Raw genomic sequence first — 22,245 nt, forward strand, 5'->3', positions numbered from 1 at the left:
CCCCGGCCTGTCAGTAGGGGTCGGTATAGACGAGCTCTCTATCTTACACAAAAATCTCCTCGTGTTACGAAAGCACACACACGTGAGTTTGTAAACAAGAGAGTGAGTGGGTGAAGCAGCTGCAGGAGGAGGAGGCCATCATTTCCCCGAGCTCCATGCTATGAGGGCCCGCTGCTACTTTCCCCTGCTGGCGGTGCTGGCCAGCGTGCTGCGTGTGTGTGGCGGCTACACCCTGCGGAGCTCCGTGTCCTGGGTCGTGTCCTCCAACGATGTAGTGGAGGACTCGGACCTGTCGGAGGAGGTGGCCCCGGCGCTGCTGGTGGACGGCGCGGGGCTGTGGAAGCAGGAGAGTCCGGGGGAGCTGGTGAAGCCCGAGAGCGACGATGTGGCGCAGCTCTCCTCCCGGTTGTTCTCCTACCGGCTGGAGAAGGTGAAGTCCCCCGGCAGCAGCAGCAGCAGCAGCAGCAGCGGCAGCAGCAGCAGCAGCTCTCCTCCTCCGCACCAGGAGACCGCCAGGATGGCCAGATACATAGCTCATGACAGTGACTGGGGTCATCTGGCCACCATTTCAACCCAAGACAAGGTAAGGTAACGCATCCTGGGGGGTGGGGGTGGTCCTGATCAGTGGCGTGCACAGACTTTTTGAAGGGCAGGGGCGATTGGGAAAAAAAGGGCACATATGGCGCGTCCTCACCACTGAAGAGGGCACTTTAGCCCACGTTTTGGCCCCCATGAGGTCACTTTAGCATGCATTTTGGCTTCCAAGAGGGCACTTTAGCACACGTTTTGGCTTTAAAGGGCACTTTAGCACACGTTTTGGCCCCCATGAGGTCACTTTAGCATGCATTTCGGCTTCCAAGAGGGCACTTTAGCACACGTTTTCGCCCCCATGAGGTCACTCTAGGACGCGTTTTGGCTTCCAAGGGGGCACTTTAAGGCTCCCGGGGGCACTTTAGGGGGGGCAACTTCCCCCCTTGCCCCCCCCCCCCAGTGCACGCCACTGGTCCTGATGTAATATGTTAGCTGGGTCAAACTCATGTGTGAATACAAGTCAATGCATGTCAGTATTTAAACAGGTGGGCCTGAGAACAACCTACAAAATCTTCTCTCAATGAACCAAACACTGAGGTGTGAAAAACAAAGTACTGTAGCCTACATTTATTCAAGTAGGGTACTTCTTCCTATACTGTGAGCAGTAGGCTATTGCAGTGGTTCTCTAACTTTTTTACATCAAGGACCCCTAAACTGACACAAATTAGACCACAGACCCCAATTGGACAAAATACGCAAGAAATACACAAATATTTGTTCTGAGACTGAATAATGTTATTTTTTTTAGTCAATGTACATTTAATGGCATGAATTTTTGGAACAACTTTCAAGAAATTTCATGAAAAAATTTAATATTTCTGGAAAAAAAAATTGTGGTAAAATTTCAAGAAAAAGTTGGGGACCCTCTCAAGGACCTCTGGGGGTCCCCGGGCCCCACTTTGAGAACCACTGGGCTATTGTACACTCACTGCATATGTCCATAGATGGTTTTACACAAAACATAATGCATAATTGCATTATTATTAGTATTCATTTAAGGCCCTACAGCGCTCACGCAAGTGTCAGTTTGGTCGGTTGGAGGTGTGTGTAGGCTACTTATAATGAGATATATGCTGGGTCAACATGCCAGTGAGAATAATAAAGTTGTCACAAAACAGACTTGTGACACATGATTGAAGACTGTGCGGCAAAATAATATCTTACACAGAAAATGTTTCTGGGACCTTCAGATACGCCTTAATAAGAAAGGGGCCAAGTTAAGTACATTTACATTTTATTTTTCATTTTAACAGTCTATTTCATTTTAGAAATGAAGAAGACTCTAAACCTGCAGAAATAATGCAAATGCTCACATTGATGCCTCCTCCTCATTATAATTGATGGTTTCATGTTCTTTCCAACACTACTGGTCTTAATCTATTCGATACCCTGCATTTGTGAAAAATTTCTCTTCAGTCAAAGCTGCAGTAGTCATTTTAGAAGTACTGAGGTCACTCATCGCCTCCACCCATTAGAAACTGAAACGTTTCCATTCATTGGGTACTTCCCATTTTAATATTTGAAATTTCTGTGAGAGTTTTTATTGACTCTAAGAACAGGATCTCTACTGTACAGTGGCCTAAAACCAAAAAAACAAATTAAATTCTGGTTATATTTCTTTATTTTACTGAATTGAAAGCTGCCCAGTTTAGAGACACTAAAAAACTAACTTGAAAATATAAAATTTCACCTTATCAGAATAAGAATCAGAAATAGAGGATCATTTTTCTTTGTTACAAACTCCTGAATAGTAAAGAAAAAGCAGTGAAAAATGTAATGTACATAAGAGTGAAGAATACATATTATTACTAAAATAAAAGCAGAATAAGAACATATAAAATAAGATAAAATAGAATAAAAATGAATAAAATGTAATAATAATAACAATTCACATATGTACTCTTATTTACTTAATTCCCCCTGATATACGAATGCAATTATAAACACAGAACACACAGGATTTACATCTACAGTATCTTTAATGGCTGAATTTTGCTGTAACACCAGGTGTTTTGGGTTGTTTCTTACAGATCAAAGGTATCCCGTTTGGGAACATCTTCTCAGTCAGCGATGGACCACTGGACAACAGCACTGGAGTGATCTACTTCTATATGACTCCAATGGACAACTCTGTGTCGGACTTGAAGAGTAACCCCTACGCCTCTCTCACCTTCTCGGAGGCAGAGGGGGAGTTCTGCAGGTGAGCTCCACTGAGGTCACGATGACCACAGTAATTAACTACAAATAAACTCCTCGGCCCCTATTAGCTTCAATTTCCTCTCACGCTACAGGCAGGAAATACTGGCTTGGCCGAAGGTTTGCTGAGTGGTAATTTTTGGTGATTATACATAAATTCATTAGAGCAACAATGCAAATACATACAATTTAAATAATGTAGGCCCTGAAACTCACCAACTGAAGGCAGTGGCCATAATAATAACACAGGCTCAGATTAGTAATGAAGGACAGACGGGCTGCAGGAGTTGTGCTCTCACAGTGCTTATTTTCAAACAGTTTCCCAATACAATCAGTACAGATCCATTTACACACTGTCTGGAGCCTGTGGGGCCCTGGACAGTTTCCCACTTTCCTTTCCTGGCCGGTCCAAGAATTTATTGAATTATGGCTGTGAGTTTCTAAAAAGGCCGGGGGAAAGTGTGTGTGTGTGTGCATTTGTTTTACAGTGGTAACATGGTCCTCTGTGTCCCCAGGCAAATGGTGTATGATCCAGAGGATCCAAGATGTGCTCGACTTACACTGACAGGGAAGATGGTGGAAGTGGCTCCAGACGAGCTCGCATTCGCAAAGGAGGCCATGTTCTCAAGGTGAAACATGGGGGGGAAACAAAGAGATTTGTATATGCACAGTGCAGGTGTATTATAGTTAACTAAAACTAGCAGTGAAAAAAATAATTGAGTTAACTTTGTCTGTATATTTGTGTAGTTCAATCTGTCATAAACGAGAGATTGCGGGTTGCGTGGTGCGTTTGTGTCGTGGTGCGCAGAGACGAGAGCTGGGACACGGGTGATCTTGCAGAGCTGTTTTCCAGCCAAGAGACGCAATAAGTGACACGCGTGTGAAAGGCAGAGAGCCTTCATTCTCCCTGTAACAAGTTAAGCCATTAAAATTAAGGTTAAACCATCACAATTACTCCAAAGCTGTTAATGTTAATTAAGGTTAAAATGTAGCATAGTTAAGCTACAAATCCTGCATCGTTCCTCTTTAGTATGGGACGACTTTGAGTATGACCCACAGGTAGATAAGAGTGAATGTAACGTGATGAGGACTGATGGGAACATTTATGGGATGCAACTAAAAGGGAAAAATCCCACAAATTTGGAAGTTCATCTTCAGAGGTCTCACAGAGGCTTTCCCCTAATACCTGGAAAACTAAGACTAAATAAAAACTAGTCAATTCCTCAAAATAAAAACTAAACTAAAACTTCTTAAAGCAGAAGTAAGCAGAATGTTTGTGTTAATATAAGTCTTAAATAGTTGTATCTTCCGACAGCAATCACCTTTATAGAGTGTTTGGTCCGAAACACGGGTCTGTCAGTCACTCTGCTCTGCTGTAAGCCGAGGAGAAAACGTTCCTTGTATCCTACAACCTTTATCCAATGAGGAGAGAGAACGACATAAAGGGGCAGTCTCTCTGTGTGTGCAGCCAAGGGATGCGCGTGAATTGAATGTGGTGACGTAGGGACGAGGGCGGGGACTGCTAACTCCATCTGCTGATAAGAAGTTAGGCAAAACGACCAGATCGCTTACTTCTGCTTTAATCACTTGTTGAACTAACTAAAACTAAACTGAAATAAAAAAGCAAAGTGAAAAACGAATGAAAGTTTAAAAACTATAATATCCTTGGTACAGTGGCCTTTGTGACCATATGTTGCTGTTGTTTTTGTTTTTGTTTTTGTTTTTGTAGACATCCTGTGATGGCCAAGTGGCCGGTGGGGCACAAGTGGTTCTTTATGAAGCTCGCGTTGATCCAGGTGTGGCTGCAGGACTGGGTCGGAGGCACATCGCTCGTTCCCCTGGAGGAATACTTTAAAGCTACACCTTTCTGAGAGCATCCCTGCCTGTGCGTCACCTCAGCCTGCAGAAACGGATCGGTTCGGCTGTCCGCTGCACACGTCACCGTCACAAAGGGGTGACAGGTGTCAGAACAGCAATATTCAAGGGATATTTTGCACATTTTTCTTCCAATTACTTTTGCTATTTGCCACTTTTACAGTGATTATTCTGAACACCTACATTTCCTCCTTCATCATTTCATCAGTTTCAAGTGTTTGGTGTGTGAATGTATTTTAAGTCACAAAGCTTATTAAACTGAATGGTCACAGTCATGACAGCTCACACAGAGCGTGCTGCCATTTTTCATGTATTCTTTTTAAACATTGATTTTACTGTTTTACAGGTTGGCATCAAACTATATGCCATGTTTTGAAAAATAAATGAATGTTAGGACACTAAATTCTTGTCTATATATATTTTTTTTTAGAGAAAAATATTCAATTGTTGTGTTGAGGTTGTTTTAAACCATCAAACTTATTTGTACTGTCAACGCTGGGTCAAAGTCACCAGGCCTTAGCTGTGTAGTTATTGTAAAAAACAACCTTGTGCCTGGATATAACAAAGGCAGCATGCAGTTATTATCAGCTAGACTGTGTGATAAAAAAAAAAAACCCACACTGTTTCAAGGTTCATATCACATTCCCCTCATTAGCAGATAGAAGTTGCGATGTGCAAATTTCTTTCTTTTTTTCTCCACCATTTTCCAACCATTCTGTTGTGAGAATCGTGAGATAATGATCAGAGGATGTAGAGCTCTTAACTAAGTGGGTCTTGAGTTGAAATTGTTTTGTAAGCTGCTGTTTTCAAGGTCAAGAATGAACTTTAATTAAATTAGCATTATGCTCTGATACTTTGAGCACACACTGACTGGCATGGCTCTTATCTGACGCACAATCACAAAATTGCGTTTTTTATTGTAACCGAATTGTAACCCTGTCATCTCCGCTCTTCATATTTGTTAGCAGAATTAACCTCCAGAACTGATGTGTGAAATGTTATCATTAAATGTGAGTTATCTTTTATGGTGTAGGTATGTATCATTTTACTCGATGGAGACATCTGATGAATACGGATAATGCATACTGATGACATCTACATTAAAGCGGCTGAAGACAAGGCCACTAGATGGTGTGCTTTCTGCCTGTAGCATGGGCTACAAGCTACTGCTGCTGCTGCTGCTGCTGCTGCTGCTGCTGCTGCTTGGTGGAAAACACAAGTTGGTCACTTTACAGCAGAGACCAGCAGACAGATTTTACCCATGGGACAGTTTTTTTCAGCACTGGTCAGCCTTTTTGCACTTGTGGTGGAAATACAGGCTTTTATATTTCATGTTTTCTTTATTTATCCATTTGAACAAGAAGCATTCAATTAAATAGCATTCAATTTAAATTTTAATGTAGGCCTATTCATTAAATTTAAATTGGACTGAATAAAGTTGGTCCAGGTTTATCTGTCCAATATGAATATATAACAACACATGCAAAAACAAAATAAAAAATAGTGTTTTAAATCCAGATTTTGGCTATTGATAATACTGTATATCACTAGTGCAAATTGATTAGAAATTCCTGAATAATCAAATTATGTAGGCACAATTATTTAAAGCAAATCTAGGCCCCGTTGTTTCTATCTGTGTGAAAATCCAATACAATCTTGGGTGAATCCACTGTCCGGACAATAATTGCTTTATTTTGAAAGTCATCGCTACCGGAAGACTTGCTCGTTGGTTAGACAGGTGAACCCCGGCAGCTACTTTTGAAAACAGTTTTTGGCCGGTAATTGAATAATTTTAGGATGTGTGTTGACTGAAGCTGGGAGACTTAAAGGAGAGAAATTACTCTTCGACAAACAGTGACAAAACCTGGACAAAACTCGTCGATCTCGCTGCGGCTGCTTTTGTTTTGGTGAACGGCAGGTTGGCGGACCCCGGTAACGGAGCTAATGCTGCGTTCGAGACAACTCGGATTTCCCCGATGTCCTACTTGAAAAAGTGCACACAACAACAACAACCTGCACCGCGCATAAAAACATCGATTAAAATGCCAAAATACATTAAAACGTTCTGAGATATACAATATTTACTTACGATAACACAGTGCATTGATGTTGTTATTTCTCTTCGATTTTGATGCGTTTCATTCTTTTTAAATGCTTCTTTTTCTGTGTTGCTAATGCCTTGCTGCGAATTTCTAAACTCAACATGTTTCATAACGAGTTGCTTCATTTCATAAAAGCACTCAATATAATAACATAGCCTGCACGTTTTTCCCCCCTGGGTTCTCAAATGCACTTTATTGTGTTATTAAAGAAACATATGGCATGGATGTTTGTACATAACTACTGGTGCAATAAAAAAATTAAAAAAACAGATGCCTTGCTTGTAGCTACTTTGAATGCAAAGTTTGTCCGGGTCCGCCATGTTATGTATGTTTTTTATGGAGTTGTCTCATTAATATCTGTAAACGCACAGAAGGTGATCTACAAATGTTCCTTGGTTTGCACACGTGTTTTGCTATCCACAAATACAAATTTCTAATTTGTAACTTGTATTTTGGTTTTTACAAATAAATGTGTATTTGTAAATATATTGGGTATTTGTAAATGTATAATTTTCCATTTGTAAAAACAAAAAAGTTTGTCTGTCTGTGAAGTGTGACTGCATTTGTGGATCACCAATCACACACACGCGTCTCTTTCCGCAATGACGTATTTCTGAGACATTCCTGCCGAGATCCACACAGATCCACAAACTCACAGCTGCTGATTCACAAATGGAAAATTATACATTTACATTATACATTTACAAATACCCAATATATTTACAAATACACATTTATTTGTAAAAACCAAAATACAAGTTACAAATTAGAAATTTGTATTTGTGGATAGCAAAACACGTGTGCAAACCAAGGAACATTCGTAGATCACCCTTTGTGGATAGCAAAACACGTGTGCAAACCAAGGAACATTTGTAGATCACCTTCTGTGCGTTTACAGATATTTATGAGACAAAAATAACTCCATAGTTTTTGGTTATTCTGGTGTGAACGCTTTGAAGTCGGAAATCGGAGTTTTCAACTGGGAGATTCCGAGTTGTCCTGAACGCAGCATAACTACCGGAGTTCCAAGTTAACGTTAGCTCAGCAGCAGCAGCAGCTAACTAGCTAACACACACACACACACACACACACACACACACGGAGAGACACACCAACACACACGCACTGTGTCGCAGTCAGTCAGTCCGGCGGATAGACACCGGCCACAGCTAGCAGCAGCATGGCAGGTCAAACTAAAAAGTGACCAAGTTGAGTGGATAACACCAGGCTCGGTTGGTTGCTCGGTTGGTTGGTTGGTTGGTTGGTTAGCAACGCGCAGATTGTGATTTTTTCTTCTTCTCATCTGTTGCCAGTTGAAGCGGAATTTGAGGCGTCGCCTTTCGGACCCCGTCAGAGAGCGAGCAGCCTATCCCAGAAGACACACATAACACAGACACACACACAGAGTGAGAGTCGCAATGATTTTTTTTTTCTTCTACTTGTTAACTTGTAGCTAGCGGGGCTGGCTGCGATAATTATTTATTACAATGGGTGATATTATCGGCAGCTAAAGCTTGTTACACATTAACCGACCATGTAAGGAAGAAAAAAAAAAAAAAAAAAAGGGTCTCCGTCACGTTAAAACTAAAAGCAGTTGACTCGTGGTGCTCGGTCGTGGTGGTTAACACAGGAGGAGCCAGGCAGGCAGGCAGGCAGGCAGCAGCTCCGCGAAGAACAACGACAAGAAGAAGGAGAAGAGCTGCAGACGCACCGAGGAGCACCCTGCCTGCACCCCCCCCCCCCCTCCTCTCTCTCCGTTTCTTCATCTTTTTTTTTTTTTTTTTAACCAAATTTGACGCCCCCTCCTCCCATATATGCCTGCGCCTACGCCCGTGTCAACATCCTGAAGGCGGAGAGAGAGAGAGAGAGAGACGGACCGACCGACCGACGGACGGACGGACGGACGGAGGGTAGGACTAGGGAGGCAGCGGCAGCGGCGGCAGCGGCAGCGGCAGCTCCTGAGTCCCCCGACAGTCGAGCCGAGGAGAGGAGAGGCATCGCTGAAATGAGATGAGGCTCAGAAATGGAACTGTGGCCACTGCGATCATCTTCTTCACGTCGTTCCTCAGCCTGTCCTGGTACACAGCGTGGCAGAATGGCAAAGGTAAGGTGGTCTTCTTCCTCCTCCTCTTCCCAGCAGCATCACATCACATCACCACTCAACACGGTTTTTTTTTATATATTAGTACCTACCACCACCACCAATAGCTATGCTCGAAGGCCTGGTTGTTGCTGGTGCTGCTGGTTGGTGCCGGTGGTGGTTAACAAATCAAGCTGACGTATATCCACTGAAAATAATAGCCTATGCATTATAATTCAGTATACCCACTGCAACAAAACTATCTAACTGTGATACAGGTATGAACAGTATAGCCTACCTAACCCACTACACCACTAGTACAGTACAGCAGGTGTTGGTCCATTACCCGATTTCCCCTCATATAGCCTCCCCTCCCTCACATCATTGTGGGTTCAAGTACATTATGCAATGGTTTTCTTACTAACTAGGTCCATGCCTGTTATATTCTTCTTACTGCACTGTATTTACTGTATCCTGCCAATGTATCCATGGGCAGATGTGTAGTCAGTCCTCCTCCTCATCATCTCACCTCCATCAACCTCAATCATTTAGGGATACTATAATATGTACCTGTTAGTTTAAAGCACCATGCCCTGCAGCAGAGTTTGCAACACTTCCTTATAAACATGTGTCATTCATTTCTCCACTTGAGAAACATTAGTTGTTGCGGGGTTGTTGTTTTTTTTACCATTTACCCAGGGCTCCAGACTAACTATTTTTACTAGGAGCACAGTGGTCCCAAAGAAAATGTTTACGTAAATCAGCATATATTCACATTTCCTTTTCATTCATGATCCTCATACACATATTGGCCTGACACCTGTATTGACAGATTCTTAAAGTTACCCCCTCCATGTTTCACCATTGTTAAAAAAAAAAAAAAAGGCAAATTTACTGGTTGTTCTTGCGCAAGTAGATCAAAAATTTACTTGCACTGCCTTAAATTTTAGTTGCAGTTTGGAGCCCTGCATTTACCCATAGTTTAACATGTCCTATCCAACATTTGGGCCCGGACAGGCTCAGTCATTGCACAAGTGTCTGTGTTTCTATAGTATGTAAGTGCTGAGTGTTTACATTCAGGGTTTAACCTAACTCATGTGGGGAGGGGTCATGGGCCTTAGTGACTCCTTATCAACCAGGTGTAAATAATTGCAGCCTTTAGATAAATTCCAAGCCGAGGCTTCATGTTGTGATTACTGTCGAGCTTATCGGCCTGATGAAATATTTTCCATTTAATGTCCAGTCAGTGCCAGCAGAGATTGGCCAATGGCTTGATGAAAGTGTAAGCAGCAAGGTTAAAATGAAACTGCGCTTAATTTCCATTTGGGGCACTTGTTGATCGTCCAATAGGTCCCCTCTGTTCAGTTTTACTTGGTAGTAGTTGTTATAAGTTGGTAACAAGTACAATGTTGTGTAGGACAATAGACAAACATGATGGATTGTGTCTCTCAGATTGGTCCACATTTACGATGGCTCTGTTTTAATTGAAATGTCTCAGTGTGATAGTGACCAACAATGCACAACGACAGGACCTGAAGAAAAGATTTAAATCAGACATCATCCATTCACAGTTGTGCAGCTCCTGCTTCGGCATGTTAAGAGTATGTTTGTCTAAATGTACTAAAAGCAAATGGCCTGGCTTGTAGAGTCAGTAGCATAGGGAGCTCAATGCAATGCAAAGAGCTCAAACAAACAGACACAATGCAGCAAAGGTTACATGCTGTCAGAATATAAACAACATATTGCACAAGATAAAGAAACATTCTTCAAGTTCAGTAAAAACTCAAGTCATGTCCTACAGCAGAAGTTTTCAGAGTAACACGCCGGTCACGAGTAAATGACCAACAAAAGTAGCCAGTATTTCCAAACATAAAAGAAATAGATATCGATAATGATTATTTTCTGTTGTGGTTTGTGTTGTTGCTTGTATTTCTGTTTATGAAGCAAGTTCATTCTTGTCTCGTGTGTGTTTTATAATCGGTGAATCTGCAATCTTGACTTGAGTTGTTTTGCTTATTTGGAGCAATTCTTCCACAAGTGCTGCCTTTGTGTTGTTACAGAGAAACGCTCTTTTTATTTGTTTATGCCTTGTCAATTTGATTGTGTTGATTCCTAAGCTGCAGTGAGTGCACTCAGCAACATATTGTTGTTAATAGCCAGACTGTTCAGTCAAGAAGGGTTGATTCCAGGTTGGACTACGAAATGTGACAAATGTTTACGTTCAGGGGGCAAGCAGGGTGAGAGTGTAATGAAGAGCTCCTTTTGGCCTTGCAGTGAAAGCTTGAGTATTGATTTACACCTTAAACTCTGGACAGCATCAATTTATATGAGGGCCAGCTCTCATTCTTCATGCATATCGCTTGGCTTTTTCATTTCTTTCTTTCACTTGTTAATCCAAACTGAGGTAAGAATACAAACAAAACAGATACAGCAGAGACTAAAGCCCCCGTTAAATATAATATTCGTATGTACACTTACATTCTTGCAGGAAATGACCGTTATTTAAAAATGCCCGAAGATGAATATTTATTACCGTATCAGTTATATCCTCAGCATGAATTTCCATATATTAATCCCAGGGTACATGAAGCTCTCATCAGTGTGGGCGTTACCTGCATCATCAACATCACAAGCTTTTTTTATTCATGTCCTTCACCCTGTGTTGCACTCTGCCCGCCTCTGTGTGCTTGTGCTGTGCTCTTTCTTGTCTTAACATGAGTTCTTTTAATACATGTATTTATTTATTTATTTTCCCCTTTTTTGTAAACATATGAACCTCTTTCATGTGTCCCCTATCATTTCTCCTCACTGTTAAAGATGGCTTCTCCTCTTGATGCAGCCTAGCGTGGGTGTTCAGAATTTACTTGGCCTCCGGCATTGAGTCATTCTGAAAGAGAGAAATGTCAAAAACACCTTCTTCGTAGTTACACGGAAAACATTTTGTATTGAAGCTCACGACTGTAGTTGTATGCTTTTGCGATTGTTGTGGCCTTTTAGAGACAGGACACAGGTGGGAGTGTTTGTTGTATTTGGTGTTGAGGTGGAGAGGCAAAACAAACCTGGGCAAAGTATTTTTTAATTTTCATTTTCCCTGCCCAACTCTGTGCTTTTCGACAGCCTGTCTTGTTCCTGGTTGCTCGACTGCTGTGAATGAGAGCCGTGCCAGTCAGCTGTCCAAACACTCCATGTTGAATGACTCTCCAGAGTGTGTACTTCTCTGTCAGAGCCTGCCCTATTCCCCAGTGAGAGACTGCACTCTGATATCTCCCGTGTTTATGTCCCAAGTAAACCTTAACACTCTGATTACATTGAAAAACAATGGCGGAGCTTTAGATTGGGACGAGGCATAAATAGTTATGATGCAGCAATAGGGGCTTTTCTGTTGCCCCTTTCTTATCAATGCTCTTTTGAAATTTAAAGGGGAACTACGGTATGCAAGTGTGGTCGCTTTTCTGCTGTTTTGCTAACCCTCCTCTCGGTCATGTGCATTTGTTTACAACAAAGCTGCTGAGAAATTAATCAATAGAGTGGCACATAACATTATAGATGTTATATAAGATGTTACAAAGTGTATATTTGTGTAGTCTTATCCGTCATAAACAAGAGATCACAAGTAGGGCGCGTTTGTGTTGCTGGTTGATCGGAGGCCCCAATCTTACAAGGTGGGTTTTCAGCCAAAAGACGGGAGGTGGGAGGCAGAGAGCCTCCATCCTCCTTGTAACAAGTTGCAATCATTTATATAACCATCGCTATTACTCCAGATCTAATTAATTATGTAAATAGAGCATAGTTAAGCTACAAATCCTGCATAGTTCCTCTTTAAGCCAAGCAGCAGGGAGGGCATTGCCTGCCTCCTGATGATGCCTCATGTTAGTTCACCATATAAATGGTGGTAGAGAGCAAGAGGAAAGGAAATGCACACATGGCGCACTATAAAAAGTAATAAGTGGGTTGCAGCAGAGACAAGCAGATTAGAGAGGTGGAGTTTTAATATCGCCCGTCGCAGCAAGTTACTGTAAGTCAAATAAACTTGATAAGGACTAAGAACACCATGGCAATAAAGTACACTGCTGATACTGTAAGCACGCATTAGTGTCCTTGTTTGTAGTCAAACTTAGGTAAGGAGAATTGCAATATACCACCACCACCATCACCACCAATATGTCGGCACATGTTGCTTCCAAAAAACCCTCCGTGTTTATATTGCTAGTGTCTGAACTTCAGGAAAAATCACAGACATGAGAATGAAACACAACAAATCAAGCCGCCACTGACACGAAGCAGTGGCTAGTCGCCAGTGAACACAATGTAAGCTGTGGTTGTAATTTGGTTGTTTACTTTGAAATTAAGACGTTAAGTATCATAGCACCCTCATAAAACACACAGGTATGTTTACACGGAAGCGATAACCATCCTGTGTGCACAATTAGCTCACAGTGGTGAGTGGGATTAATGTCTCGGCTAGTGAGTCGTCATCAATGTTTTAAATGTCAATAGAAATCATGTGTTACAGATGTTTTTTATCTGTAACATACTCGTTCTTTCTATTATAATTGTGCTTTTCTCATGAGCACTCACATTAAATCTCTCTGTGATGTCCAGCCTGAGAATGCGACAGATCTAAGGCGCTTATCAGTTCTGCTGATACGCTGAGAGTCAACAGTTACCACCACAAGAACAACACTTCTTCCCTTATTGAAAATGCTGCTGCTTCCTCCTTCTTGCCCTCCTGAAATCTACATCTTCCCCTCTGTTCCTTCCTTCCTTCCTTCCTTCCTTCCTTCCTCCGTCTTTTAAAAAAGCATGGTTTCCATCCATCATCACCTCATTCCAAACACAGTGGGCCAAAAATAGCAAAAGTGATTGCAGTGAAGAGGGTAAATGAGCAGACAGATAAGGAAGAGTGCTAGGTCAGATACATAGTTTATTAGTTAGGATGGAAAAAAAGAATACGGCTTGCACATTATGTCCTTTCTTTTGCAGTGTGTCTGTGTGTGTTTACATTTAGCTTGTGCGCAATGTGAGGTAAGGCAGCCTGCCAGACAAATCCTAAGTGGCCTGGAAGGAAGAAGTGAGTAGAAAGGCCAAATCTTAAAAGACGATGGAGGAGGATGAGAAGAGCCAGAGGTAGAGAGGCTGTACTGTATGATGGAGGGAGAGGACGAGAGTGCTGACAAGGCGATGAGACGTTGGGATAAGTTCTTTTCTGTGCAGTATGTTTTGTACCCTGCTTAGTCAGACACACACACACACACACACACACACACACACACACAGAAACACACACACAGCCATCTCCCTTTATCCCAAACAGCCCTCGCTCTGTCTAAACAGGAACAGGCGTCTTCATCTCTTCGTAAGTTAAAACAATTGCCATTGTTTTCCCTTCTCCTGCCTCGGCGCACTTCCTTAATTCAACATAGCTATCCATTAAGTCATGCATTCATTCATTCATTCATTCATTCATTCACTCACTCGTCCTGGATTCTTTCCCTCAGCGTCTGGGAGGAGAGCTAGCGACTGTTGGGCTCCGGCTGTTCCCCTTTTCCTCATTTATACTTTAATTATACTGGGGCGTGTGTGTGTCTGTGCTTTAGTTTAGTCTGCGTGCGTGTGGTCGTCGTGTTAACAGTGATTCTGACAGCTGAGGTGCTGATCTGATGATGATGATGATGATGATGATGATGATGATGATGATGATGATGTCATTTACAGACAGTGACAAGTTAGCAACTGGGCCTTCACAGGAAATCGTGATTTTGGGGGGAAATTCCACACAGATCCTCAGTGATACGACAACAACAAGACATTCATCACAAGAGCTCACTCGGAAAAACACACAGTTCTGAAAATAGTATGAGAATTTTGTTTACTTTATTTTATGAGCAGATTTCCCCTAGTTTCTCACTGAGCTCATTGATTTAAAGTTTTTACAAAACCACATCAGTGGTAATTCACTGTCACTTAAGTTGCACCATATTTGTTTACAAATGCACCCACTGAAACCAGCGTGAAGACAACCAAGCTGTCAAATATCAATTAGATTAAAATGTGTTGGTTTCTAGTCATTCTTTTTTTTTTTTTTTCATTTTGACTATTTTGTTGACATTTTTCTCAATGCACTATTTATCTTCTTAAAGGGATATATCCCTTACAGAAAAACCATATGAGCTTCACATGTGAAAAAATCTTGCACATGGGAATCATGTTATTTGCACATGGGAAACTTGTGGTTTTGGCCCAATTTTATGTGAATCACATGTGAATTCCCATGTGAACCCATTTTTCACATGTGGTTACATGTTTGACACGCTCTACGGTGTGGGCCAATGGACCAATTTGCCAAAATGTTGAATAAAACAAGTGTAAAATGCCCATTATAGTTTACCCAGATAGCGAGGTTATGTTTTCAGACCAACAGTGCAAAGCTCAGTCACATTCAGTTAGCAATAATATAGAAATATTAAGTCTTCACATCTTATAAGCTATAAAATAAAAAAATTAAAAAGTCTGACATGTGATTAGACAGTTGGTTTCAGGTTGTGTTGTCAGTCAACTAATTGGGAAATCAGCTAATCCGTTGCAGCTCTAAAAATAGTTTTGTAATGGACTCGGAGCTCTGAACCCCTCTGGATATTGTTAAACAACTGATTTGTGACAACCCTTATAGTGGAGTTTCCAAAAAAAGAGGAGTGATGGCCCTGGCAGATCTCGGCCTCTCAGGAGCCAAGTGAGGCCAGAAGAGTGGAGCTGAGCAGAGTGGGGCAATGGCTTCAGCTCACTGCTGTCAGGCAGCCGGCACAGAGACACAGCTGCAGGAGCTCATGACTTACAGCACAGCAGAGGAAGAAGAGTGGGTGGAAGGAGGTAGAAACAATGAGCCCATAGTAAAAAAAAAAATTAAGATTCTGGGTTTGGAAAGTCGCCAGAGAGGCAAAATATCAGTCTGTCTCGCTGCTTCTCTGCAGTTTAACTCGCACTGTACTTGAGACTTAAAGTAAAAAATGTTGTGTATGTGCAAAAAAAAGGACGGACTGGGATAAAAGTCTAGCATTTCTCTTTCTGCAAACTACAAAAAACCGTCCAGGGAGTATCACCGACCTACTCATGGATCGACTTGCACTTCAGGAAAATACCACCAAAAAAAATCAATACTACTACTCAGAGTGTGTGTGCAGTATTATTTATGTATTGGTGTGCTTTGCTTTTTTTTTCCCTGTGTGAATATATGTGTTACATGATTTACACCTTCTGAGGCTATTGCACTGAAAAAGTTTAACTTTATTTAAGATCTTTTCTCACCAGAGCATAGTGAAGCATGACGTAATCCTTCATACAACTTCTGGATCATACTTAAATATGTTTAATCTATCATAATGACGGAGCTAATGTTGCAGCATCTGTGAATTTTTTGCCCCCCGCCTGGCCCCGAACACCAACATGCTATAACCATTCATGTTTTCAGTCCTATTAATCTCAAGTTCATGCTTTGCACCATCTGCCCTACTTAAGAGATAACAGCTCGGTTAATTGCTTTGTGTTGCACACAGCAGCTGCAGTGTGGAGCCACGTGGCCAGCAGGTGCACTCCTTCAGGGCTTTACACATGTATAATACATGTGGAGATGTTTCACATGCATGTGCGATGGTAGTAGGTGGGGTCAGTACTCGTTGATAAGAAAGGGCTGAACGGTGTTGCGTATCTTTTCAGTAACTGAAACAAGTTGAAGGACTGATAAAGTTGTTGAGCTCTGCTGATGTGACAGAATAACGGGAATAGTAGCTGAATTGCTTTAAAGATGAATTGGCTCTCTGTCAGAACATGGAGACAGTCTGGTGTGATCGAAATCAATTAGAAATTTCTTTTTTGATAAATTGGACTTCTGGAAACGTGCCATGTTTTGTGGCCTGAGCACTTGGCAGGAGAATCAATTACTTAAGGGAAAACCTGAGTATTTTGGGAAGTGTGTGTCTTTGCTTCTTTTCTTTTTTTTTGCAGAGAGGAAGATGAGACGATAATTATCACTCTGGTGGTGTCCGTAGAGTTAACGGGAAGCTAACACCAGCAGCTGGCTCAGTTTGCTCAGTGCAAAGAGAGGAAACTGTCACCATGGCTCCATCCAAATGTAACAAAACCCGCCAACTAGCATCTCCACAGCTCGCTAATTGACGCTGTCTGCCTTGTGTTTTTAATCTGTGTGAAATCGACAAATTGACATTTTTGTTTTGTGCCAGGCCTGTCTCTTGGTTGGGACAAGTTGCCTGGCAACACGCTAGATAGATAGACTCTAAAAGATGAACAGAAATTGTTCAGATTTGGAAAGATGCAACGACAGACCGCAGGATGCAACGTCTTTAAAGGAACAGTGCATCCGTGCAGACCATTTGCACTGGAACTGTTACATCTGCAGAAACTACAGTGGTTTCGGTGAAAACTATGTGACAGTAGCATAAGCCACAATTTCCTCTCAACACCTGGTGCTGAATCGAATGCAGCTCTAGCGAAACTGTATTTCTAGGAGCGTTAGTAATCACTTTTTCTCAAAATGGGTTAAGCGAGTGATTTTCTCGTCTTTGTTGCAGCTCTGGAATGACAAATATAATAGTGCGTCTGCCATCCACAGGATTTTCGAGTAATTCTGGGCAAGTTTCCTCTCATAATCACTGAAGATGTTTGATTCCCGCTTCCACTTGGACAGTAAATGTTTTTGAAATGCTGGAGACCAGGAAAGGCAGTGACTGGACGAGTGCTGGGAAAAAGGGAGACTTTGCTCCAAAAAAGGACATCTGCATATTATGTAGTTGGACTCTCTCTTTGCTCATGCAAACGTAAACGGCACAAGTCCCTCATCAGCACTCATGAACCCTCAGTCAGCAGCATGCATCAGCAAAGGGAAAGTGAGGTCAAGGACAAGATCACTGCGAGGGCTTTTGATGAGCTGATGGATTCACTGAGAGAAACTCTTATCACTCTGGTGGGTTCAAGTTGGATTTCTTCTCAAGTATTTCATCATCCTTGATCATCCTTCGCTCTTTAACTGTGAAGATGTGAAGAGGCCAAGACAGATGGCAGTGTGTGTCTGTCTGTCAGGTTTTTTTTTCCCACTCTGATGTCTGTGGCACACTGATAAGGTGAAAATCACTGTACATGCAATTTTATGGTTTATGACAGTGTCTGGATTCACCATGATACTGTTAATTTGGTTTCCCACAGCAGTAGTTATTAAATCATAAGAGTAATACTTGATAACCCTTTAATTTCCAGGCCATTGATTACGTGATAATGTCAAGAAATAGCAAAGAAATAACAATTGATTGCGTAGTAATGTCAAGAAATAGCATACAAATAACGGTCAATTTCATAGTAATGTCACATGCGTTTCATGCTTTGAAATTTTGGGAAAGCCCAGAATTTTTGCAATTGACTGTTATTTATAGACATTTTGACGCAATGAATTGTTTTTTCTTGGCTATTTCTTGACATTATCACGTAATTAGCGGCCTGTAAATTAAAGTGTTACATAAATACTTAAATTGCTGACTACTTTGTGACAAATGCGTTACTTAATACAGTTATTGCATATTATGATTGACCAGTGAGCCCAATCCTGGCACGTTCAGGCAGCACGATCTCATTCAAACCCCCCAAAAAAGTCCATTAAAGAGCCAGATAGAGTAAAAACTTATAATGGATATTTTTTTCATGGTCCACTGACCCACTGATGCCGAGGGATTTCTCCTGGTGCTCCTGATGGCCACTTTGGACGATGACAGACAGGTCCATTGTCAATGTATTTGAGAGAGAGGGTGGGGGTGGAGGGGGTTCACACGGAGGATCTGAGCACATCAATGTGCTGCATGAGCGCCACCATGAAACAAGATTTTACCTATTGAAATATGTTGTTGAGAAATAGAAAAATCCATATGGTGCAGGGCCGTGACAAATTTAGAAATGTATAAGGAACAGTGTGGTAGTTGTTCTGTGAATTTTGTGAAGATGTGGTTTGAAATTACCATACCGTTCAGTCTGCACGTCAGAACTCACTAAACCCTTATTTTGGGTTGGTTTGGACGACTCCGACTTTGTATTTACAGTTTTATTCTCTTCCTCCATCTTTCTCTCTTATCAGTCTTTTTCTGTGATGGTTGACAAACCAGTTTAATGGTGCATTATCACCAACAACTGCCCTCATCTCTTAAGACATGGTGAAAGTTCTGGTGGCCCAATCACATTACTGTGACAATTACAAAAAAAATCAGTGATTTTCAGGCTCCCGGGGTTGAAAACCATGTGGTTTTATGAGCTGTTCCCTCAGTTGTAATCAAATGATGTCGTTAGTTTTCGAATTTGCGTAATACCACCCCTACCTGTGAGTATCGGTGGTTATCGGTATCTGTAGAAGGAGCAGTGGCTCATTTGCATTTAAAGGGACAGGTACTGAAACCAGCCGTTCTGAACAGGGCTGTTTTGAGCGGATAAAAAGAGCTGTGATGTTTGATCCTTGGGGTATTTTGACCGAAGTATGTCACAGACATGTCTTTAAGACACCTGGGAACTATTTTAATTTGTGGAAACACCATCCTAAATTTAATAAGTTAATGAGTTCAAATGCCTGGATTACACCTCCGCCCAATGATGTATGTGAAATCTGCCATTGTCAATAGGCAGGTACTGCAACCTTTTGTGCTTTTATATTCACTTACCTAATAGCATGCACTTGGGCGTGTTATCGATTCCAGTAAGGCCTTGAGTAGTAGATGTTTTGCTGTATGGTTTGCTATTGTACATCAGTTCCTCAGTTGTTGCATGCAATGTTTTTATGGATACACAATGTTTGTACATGAGGCCCCAGAAAAGAGCGCGAGCAGACAATAATTTATGCAAGAATGGAAAGTGCAAAAGCGTAGAGAGTACTACACGACATGACACAAAAAATGTTTAAAAAGGTATGAAATGGAGAGGAAAGAATGAGACAGTCTTAAGAAAAAGAGAGGAGAGGATGTAAAGCTCAAAGACCGAGCAGAGCCACTTAGCCCTTCCCCCCCACAACGCATGGTTCTGGAGAGCAGAGAGGAATAATGAGATTGAATAGATGTAATCCAGACCTCAGGTAGTCTTAATTGTTTAAAAGATTTGTGTGCCCAAGCCATCACTGAGTGGCTGTATACCAGCAGAGTGTCTTGAATATGATATAGAAAATGAGGCAAAAAACAAAACAAGTATGGATTATTTCATTGTCCAATGTCCAATTTGTGAATATATATATATATATATACATGGGAAACATTGAGTTTAGTAGAAACCTTATTGACTTTATGGTCTGTGATGCTCTGTGCCTCTTCTTTCTTTTCAAGGTAGAATTACAGGTTTGGTTTCATCTCCACAGACCTGGAGTCGAACCATCAAAGGGCTGATGTGAAGATGAAAGTGTTTTCTTTCTGAGGGTTGAATCTGCCTTTTTTCTTGAGGTTTTGGGCAAAATGACAGCATCTGTCTGTGTGTCTGAGAGATCAGCATTCATGAAGAACAACATGGTTCTGTGGAAAAAAAAACAGAGGAGCAAGGGGCAGAGTGGATGGACAATAGCTCAGCTCAGTCGGAGAGTGATGGAGAGGAGAAGATAAAGGGAGTCGGGGGGTTTTGTTGGAGTCGAAGGCTCTCTGAAAATAAATCCAGCAGCAGAGGAAGATCAGAGACAGGACACAACCCCACCCCTCTCTCCCTTTATCTCTCTCTCATAGACATACACACACATACACATCTATACAGTATGTGGACTTGAGGTGTTCTTTTGTACTCCCTTTAATTTATAACTTTATTTTGGAACAAAATCAAGTCTGTGCTGCTAATATCGTCACATTTTAAGGCATATCAGCCAGCGGCAGACATTTTATTGGCTTTTAGTTTTATTTAATTTGGATTTTCCACCCAAAAAGGCAATTTAATAAACTTTATTTATAGGCCACTTTAAAAAAAAAAAAAAAACCCAAAAAAACACACACTTACAAAAAAAAAAAATGCCTGAGAACTCAAAGCAATAAAAAACAACTTAGTAATAACCGAGTAAGTAGGATAAGTACCCAGACTGACTCACTGTGTTGTAAATAGCTGATCTGATAAAGTCTTTGACCTCATCCCTTCGACAGACCACAGCTCAGCCCTTTTACGTAGAATTTATCAGCCGTGTCACTCAAACCTCCCGTCCAACCGCTTTAGCTTCCTGATAACAGTTCACCAAAGACCAGCTTCCTCGGGTTTTTGCAGAAAACTGCCTCCAACCCTCAAAAGCAATTTCCCGTCAAAACCAGCCAGTTAGTAATTTCCAATAAATGGCTGCTGCTGAGTGCTGTATCACTGGCGACATTATCACCAGGTACCGCTGTACTTCAGACATTTGCTTTAAATCCTTGCACAATCTTGAGAAATCCTGGTTCAGAAAATTGAAAAAGTATCTCTCTGAATTACCTCGGCTCCTTGACTTGAAGTGCTCTACAGATCCACTGTGCTACATTCCCAACCGCTCCCGTAAAACCCGTTCAGAAAACATCAGATTACCGTAAATGTTTGTAACCACTTGAAAGAGAGAGCTGAAAAAGCTGCTTAGTCAATATATCCTTACAACACAACAACATTTATTGTGGTTTGTGATAATAAAGAACCTATTTTTTGATAGAAAATGTACAACAAGTCGTACAAGTCATGAAGTGAAGTCATATTGACTCAACTTTTGCGTCTACTCTTTGTGTGATGTGTATTCCCAAAGTGGACAGACTTTTATTCTGAAGTCTGTACTGGACAGTTTTGTGCACATTTTATATTTGGGATCATCTCTAAGAATGGATGTTTTCTTTCTTCTCCATTGTGTCTGCCTTTTGTGTGTTGTTGAGTTATCAGAGATGGTGTATGAGTGTGTTCGTGTGAACCTGTGTTGCTGCTGACGTAAGGCCACTTCCTCTGTGGTTGCTCACAGATGAACCTCATCATGATTACGCAAGGTGTTTGTATATATATACTATATATAGTCTGTTTTATGTGCAGATAACGGTTCGCAGCTGTTATAAACTGATAATGTGTCTGTTGTTTGCCCCATATTACATATCAAGACAAATCGAGTGCTGGCATCTCCTTCACCTTGACGACTTCTATTGTTCCCGGTGTTTTGATCCACATCCAAGTCTCATATTTGAATAACGCATCACATTTCATGCAAGGTGCGATGTGGAAGTGAGCACTTTATGAATGATTTCTAGTTAAGGTTTCACTGCCGTAACGGACGACTTTCTGGCTTCACTAAAGTGAAATATAAGCTGCACTGGATCGCCTAAATGAGGCAGTGAAATATAAAAATGTCACATCCAATACATTTTGTCAGAGCCAGATTTACAAAACACATCACTGTAA

The 22,245-nt window shown here is 41.4% G+C and overlaps 2 protein-coding genes across 3 annotated transcripts in view; both read left to right on the forward strand.

Moving 5' to 3' along the window:
• Positions 1–92: 92 nt before the first annotated feature.
• creg2 (cellular repressor of E1A-stimulated genes 2) lies at positions 93–5,782 on the forward strand. Of its 2 annotated transcripts, XM_085765410.1 has the most exons (5): positions 93–435; positions 475–583; positions 2,622–2,791; positions 3,303–3,416; positions 4,517–5,782. In XM_085765410.1, the coding sequence occupies exons 1-5, from the start codon at positions 161–163 to the stop codon at positions 4,656–4,658; spliced, it is 810 nt and encodes a 269-aa protein (XP_085621536.1). In that variant the 5' UTR covers positions 93–160; the 3' UTR covers positions 4,659–5,782. The 2 variants fall into 2 exon arrangements, with proteins under 2 accessions (XP_085621536.1, XP_085621535.1); XM_085765409.1 differs by having other exon boundaries at positions 93–583.
• Positions 5,783–7,773: 1,991 nt separating this feature from the next.
• mgat4a (alpha-1,3-mannosyl-glycoprotein 4-beta-N-acetylglucosaminyltransferase A) overlaps positions 7,774–22,245 on the forward strand; it is a 39,752-nt gene continuing 25,280 nt past the window's right edge. The window contains exon 1 of the mRNA XM_085766183.1: positions 7,774–8,868. Coding sequence (XP_085622309.1) covers positions 8,775–8,868 — 94 coding nt within the window. The 5' untranslated portion in view covers positions 7,774–8,774. The remainder of the gene's footprint in view (positions 8,869–22,245) is intronic.

Source organism: Trachurus japonicus, chromosome 21 (genome assembly GCF_045865225.1).
Source record: "Trachurus japonicus isolate A0001 chromosome 21, Traja_1.0".
In the NCBI taxonomy this organism is placed as follows: Eukaryota; Metazoa; Chordata; class Actinopteri; order Carangiformes; family Carangidae; genus Trachurus; species Trachurus japonicus.